Source organism: Rhinoderma darwinii, chromosome 2 (assembly GCF_050947455.1).
Source record: "Rhinoderma darwinii isolate aRhiDar2 chromosome 2, aRhiDar2.hap1, whole genome shotgun sequence".
NCBI classification, from domain to species: Eukaryota; Metazoa; Chordata; class Amphibia; order Anura; family Rhinodermatidae; genus Rhinoderma; species Rhinoderma darwinii.
Window position 1 is genome coordinate 252,054,964 of NC_134688.1, and position 5,842 is coordinate 252,060,805.

At 39.5% G+C, this 5,842-nt stretch overlaps 1 protein-coding gene across 1 annotated transcript; it reads right to left on the reverse strand.

Moving 5' to 3' along the window:
* Positions 1 to 446: 446 nt before the first annotated feature.
* Positions 447 to 5,720, reverse strand: TSSK3 (testis specific serine kinase 3). Its single transcript, XM_075850481.1, has 2 exons — positions 5,421 to 5,720; positions 447 to 1,195 (listed from the first exon to the last, which is right to left on the reverse strand). The coding sequence occupies exons 1-2, from the start codon at positions 5,581 to 5,583 to the stop codon at positions 540 to 542; spliced, it is 819 nt and encodes a 272-aa protein (XP_075706596.1). The 5' UTR covers positions 5,584 to 5,720; the 3' UTR covers positions 447 to 539.
* Positions 5,721 to 5,842: the final 122 nt, after the last annotated feature.

Below are 5,842 nucleotides of genomic sequence, written 5' to 3' on the forward strand. Positions count from 1 at the left end.
CTAATATATAAGGCCCTCAAAACCACTTCAGAACTTAACTGGTCCCTGTAAAAATAGCCTTTTGAATTTTTCTTGAAAATGTGAGAAATTGCTGCTAAAGTTCTAAGCCTTGTAACGTCCTAGAAAAATAAAAGTATGTTCAAAAAACGATGCAAATATAAAGTAGACATATGGGAAATGGTAACTAGTGACTATTTTGGTGTTTTTCACAAATAAATATTGAATTTTTCGACCAAATTTTTCCAATATCATAAAGTACAATATGTCACAAGAAAACAATCTCAGAATCTCTTGGAAAGGTAAAAGCATTCCGGAGTCATTACCACATAAAGTGACACATGTCAGATTTGAAAAAACCGGCTTTGCCACAAGGCCAAAACAGGCTGCGCCCTGAAGGCGTTAAAAGCAATATAATAAAAAATAAATAAAAATCATGACACCTTCCCTTTAAGTACTCTCATAGGTTGTTTTACCTACTATGGTTTATTTTCACAATGCAATGTGGTAAAGAAACATTGGCACACACATAATCAAAACGGTCACTGGGCAGTTATCCAGGGATGCCTACTAACTTTATTAATTGAAGTTCGCAGAGCTATATTTGGCTCCAGAAGGCTTTTCATTAGGTCTTTACCATCTTCAGACATACCAATGTGACTAGGCAAAGAAAATCCTTTCTGTTGATGGCGCAGCATTTTGGGAATGTCATGATCATCAAAAGGTAGACTTGCAGTAAGCATTACGTAAAGCACCACTCCCATGCTCCACATGTCACTCTTTTGGCTATCATAAGGTACTCCCTGGAGAACTTCTGGTGCTGCATAGGCTATGCTACCACAGAATGTATGGGTCAGCTCAGTGAAAGACAGTATTTTGGCAAACCCAAAGTCAGTGAGTTTAAGCATACCCTGTTTTCCGAGCAGTGCATTTTCACACTTGAGATCTCTGTGTGCTATTCCTTGTGAATGTAGATAAAGAATAGCTTCTACAAGTTGGCAAAACAGTATTCGGGCACGATGCTCTGGTAATGCTCCATTCTGTATAATCCAGTCGAAAATATCCCCTCCTTCTGCAAGCTCCATTATCATGTAAAGTTTGTTTCCAGATTTAATTATCTCATATACTTCGATGATATTTTTGTGGCGCAGCTGTTGTACTATCTGTAGTTCTCTTGGCAAAAAACGTTGAATAAACTCTGAAAAGAAAAATAAAAGGCATATATCCATACATGTTTTTAGGTTTGATACTGTTCTTCACCTGGTTATTGCACAAGTTGAGGTCCATTGGTCCCCTCAGGACGCGGCTCATTTTCGCATTTTTCGTCTTTTGCCTCCCTGCATTCTGAGAACCATACATTTAGGTTTTTTTCCGTTGACTATACGGTGTGTGGTCTTGTTTTCTGCGTTTTGTGGAGTATTTTTTATTTTACTTTCTGTAGAATTTATTCGGTACAGAAAATCTAGTGTGTAATTTATTTATTTTTTTAAACAGAATGTGCACAAAATTTTATTTTGCTATTGCTGTTTTGTGTTTTTTTTTTAAATTCTTTTAACATCTTAAATCATGTATTAAATTTATTGTATGGGTTAAAACAATTAATGAATTTTTTATGTTTTATGACTTTTAAAAAAAAACTATTAAAAATAATTGTTCTTTATTTTTTGTAATTTTTTTTCAACAAATTATTTCATTAAATCTTGATTTATTTATTTTTTTGTTTCACATGGGAGCATTTACATTTATATTTTTTTCATTCTACTGTATTGGAATACCTGTGCATTCCATTGCATTCCTGCCTGAGCATGCAAAATGCACAATCACCTGTTAGGGCATAATTCAGGTATGTCCTAAGGTTTTATTCAGACGAACGTTGTCTACGTTCGTACACTGTCCGTTAAAACAACGGACAGCACACGGACCTATGCAATTCAATGGAGCTATTCAGACATGTGTGATTTTTCACGCAGCGTGTTTCACGCAAAGTGTTGAAGCTCACTGCATGTCCTATTTTGGCGTGTATTTGTGGATCACGCACCCATTGATGTCAATGGGTGTGTGAAAATCACGGACAGCACATGTGTGCTGTCCGTGATTCACGCACCAGTTGCTACAGAAATGCAGAGAAAAAAATAAACAAATGTGCACCAACACCAACATTAAAAACTGATGCCACATGGAGCTGCAACGCAGGAAAAACGCTGTATTTTTTGCGGACGCAAAACGGACACGTTCGTCCAAATAAGGCTTAACAGGGATTTGCACAGGAGAGCCCTTGGTCTTTGTTATGACCAGGGCTGTCCCTTGAAAAACCATAAGCCCGGCAATAGTTATTGCTGGGACTGACCGTCAGCAGGCGGAGCAATTGCAGCATCACAAGGGTTAAATGGATAGGTTCAGAGTTTTCTCCGCTTTCAGCAGTTACCACAGGGTGGCGGCTATCAATCGTTGTGGATCCTCTAAGCCGCAATCGGTTTGCCACTGGCAGGAAAGGGGTTTAGACTCTAAGTAATCTCCCCATTGTTCACCTTTAATCCCAGCAAGTAGGTATGGTTGTAGAGCATGTGCAGAAAGTCCTCCTTTAGTATCCAGGTCCTCTCCTCAGGACCATATCCCATTCAGTCAATTAGATAATAGAGTTTCCCACTAACCTACTTAAAATACAGGATTTGCTTAAAATCTGATGAAGATTTTAGTGCATGGGTTGAAGAAGTCTTAGGTAGAGTTCACACAGTGTTTTTTGCCAGGCAGAAAAAATCTGCCTCAAAATTCTTTTTAGAATTTTGAGGCAGATTTTGAATTGCCAGCGTTTTTCATGCTTTTTCTTTTTGAGTTTATTTTGGCAAAAACGTCCTCAAAAAAAGCTCAAAACGAGCGCCGCAGCTTTTTTTTTGCCTCGCAGTGATTTCAATGGGAGGTCATACGTGTAAATCGCTCGAAGAAAGAGCCTCTACCTCTCATTGAAATCAAAGATGGATGATTTGGGGCGATTTCGTCCCAGGTTCCACTTCAAAATCAGCGCCAAAAAGTCCAGATAAATCTTCAAAGCTTTACAATGGGCCCTCTAGAATTTAGAAACAAATTGTACTCCCCGATTTGAAACAATGTGAGCTGGAAGACCATGGAGGCATAATATTTCCTTGAAAAGTATCTGAGCCAACCCAGGAGCAGAGGACAGACTAGAGAGTAGTACAAAATGGGCCATTTTAGAGAAGCGATCGACCACTACCCAGATGGTAGTGAATCACTGTGCAGGAAGCAAATCAGTGACAGCGTTCATGGAGATCTCGGTCCAAGATTCGTTTGGAATGAGGAAGGGCTAGAAGAGATCCGTTGGGGTCTTGCCTTGAAGTTTTGAACTGAGCACAGGTGGTACAGGAGGTAACAAACTCTATAATTTCTTGTCTCCATTCCGGTCACCAATTGTATTGCAAGAGTTAAGGGGGTTTTTACACAGGACGATTATCGGGCAGACGAGCAGTAATATAACGCTCGTTGCAAATAACATCCCTGTGGAAACAGGGGAACGATCAGCAGATGAACGAGCAAACGCTCGATCATCGGCTGGACATATAGTTTTAAAAAAGTTAAATATTATCGTCATCGGCAGCACATCTCCCTGTGTAAACAGTGAGACACGCTGCCGACATGATGATTATGGGTTTGAGCGATCGGAGTAACGACCGCTCGTCCTCATCCATAGCTCCGTGTGACAACGATGTCTTGTTGATCGGCGCTCGCTGCACCGGCCGAGTGTCAGCCGGTGTAAAAGGGCCGCTGGTTCATTTGACTCCAAGGTGTCCTGAGAACAATGAAAAATAAGCCCAAGATAACACCTTCTGGTAGGATCAGAAGCTACAAAAGAATGTCCTCTGGGAGGAATTTTAGGAGAAATACAGCACCGGTAGCAGCCAGAATACAGTTGACGTTGAAGATATGTGCCGGATCCTCAGGAAGGGAATCAGACGGAACCTGGAAAGAGCTTGTGCTCTAGGATTCTTGTCATCTAAACGATAAGTCAAGAGGAAATCAAAATGTGAAAATAAAAGTGTTTGACATGGATTGAGTCTTAAAGCAGACTGGAGATACTTCAAATTTTTGTTATCATTGAAGATATTGGCGGGAAATTTGCCACCCTCCAATAGATGTCGCCATTCCTCCAGGGCAATTTTCACTGAAAGCAATGCTCAGTCTCAAAAGACAACATCTTAGAGAAGTCACATGGAATGAGCTCTGATTGAGAAAGCATTGACCTCCAAAAATAATGGTTTGTTTAGATCAGAATGATGGGGAAACGGACTCAAAGAGAAACATGTCCTGAGATGGCATTTTATTCTCATGGCAGGTGTTCACATGATTATTTAGTCGTTGAGAATACAGTTCTCTTTATTGTTGCTTTTTATATTTTGCTGTGGCATATATAGCAATGCAATTTCTGGCATAATTACAGTGAACATAATGGTGTTCAGGCTGCTCTAGTCTAAAAGTGTAAACGAGAATTTTGAGATGCTGGAGTTAGAGCAGAAACAGGATTAAAATGGTGGAGAAGCATAGTTTTGTTTTTTTGTTTTTTTTAAATAGATGTTAGAAAGGAGTTTTAAGGAGTTGTCTTCTGTGAATCATTGGGGTCCATTATTGTGCCAAAGCCCACCAGGGAATACCCTGTTACCCCGGTGGGCCAGTCTGACCCTGCAGGGACTAATGCGAATGATGACAATCTCTGTATAGTACTAAGGAATATGTTGGCAGAAAATAGGAAAAATAAATGAATACATAATATATAACTATTAGCCAGAGCAGAGAGCGGCTACAAAAAGTGTCTCTTGATCTGGGATACTCAGCACATCTGAGCATTACACTGAAAGACCATCAATTTAAATGAGAACTTAATTTTCCCTGTTTTGGCGCGGCAGGGTAATTGAACACTTGCTGCCCGCTTCTCCGAGAGTTTACTGCTGATGGCTCAGTGTTCCAGCTTTGGTACACCCTGTGATCAGCTTATCGTCAGATGCCCCATCTAACCAAATAAGATTGTGCAAGGCAAGTAACTCCTTTAATAATAGTATGGTCAAATCTCAAATGTCAGAGCTCAAAAAAAAGTTACATTTTAAATAAATATACACTACATGATCAAAAGTATGTAGATACTTCTGGTCAGAGGGGCCGCCATTTAGCTAAACCGACTTTTAGGTGCATAAAAAAAACTATAGTCATCCAATCTCTATAGAGGATCATTGGCAGTTCAAAGGATTGTAGTGTAGAGCTAAAAGCTGGTGAGATCAGGCCAAAGTCTTCTCTCATATGGCCAACATAATGAGTGGGGTTCTTCCATACAAATTGTGTGTATAGCTAGCTATGATGGAACATCACATGTTGTATACTTACACTGAACAGTTTCTTACAAAGTTCCTACACAAACTTACCTTCCGCAGCTTTAGTCTTGTCTATAATTTTGATAGCGACCTTCTTCTGGAAATGTGTGCTATAAGCTTCTTTAACTTTTGAGTATGTTCCTTTACCAATGGTCTTTCCTATATGGTACCCATTAACAAGCAGGGTGTTGTCTTCATTCATCCTCCACTCCATAAAGGTTTTACTTGAAGAGTGACCATGTCACCTCCAATCTGTCCTGGTCTAGAACTATGTTACATGCATTTAATAAAACAAAATCCTGGAGTTTGATAACCCATAGTAGACAGCTGGACAGTTAGTTTTGGTCACTATTGTCTTTCATTGGGTATAGCCAAGTCCATTGTGATGTAAGATCTCTTGTGATTCAGTCACATAAGAGAAAAGAACTGCCAAGATATAAGCATTTGGAAATCACAGATTCTACTGTAATTTA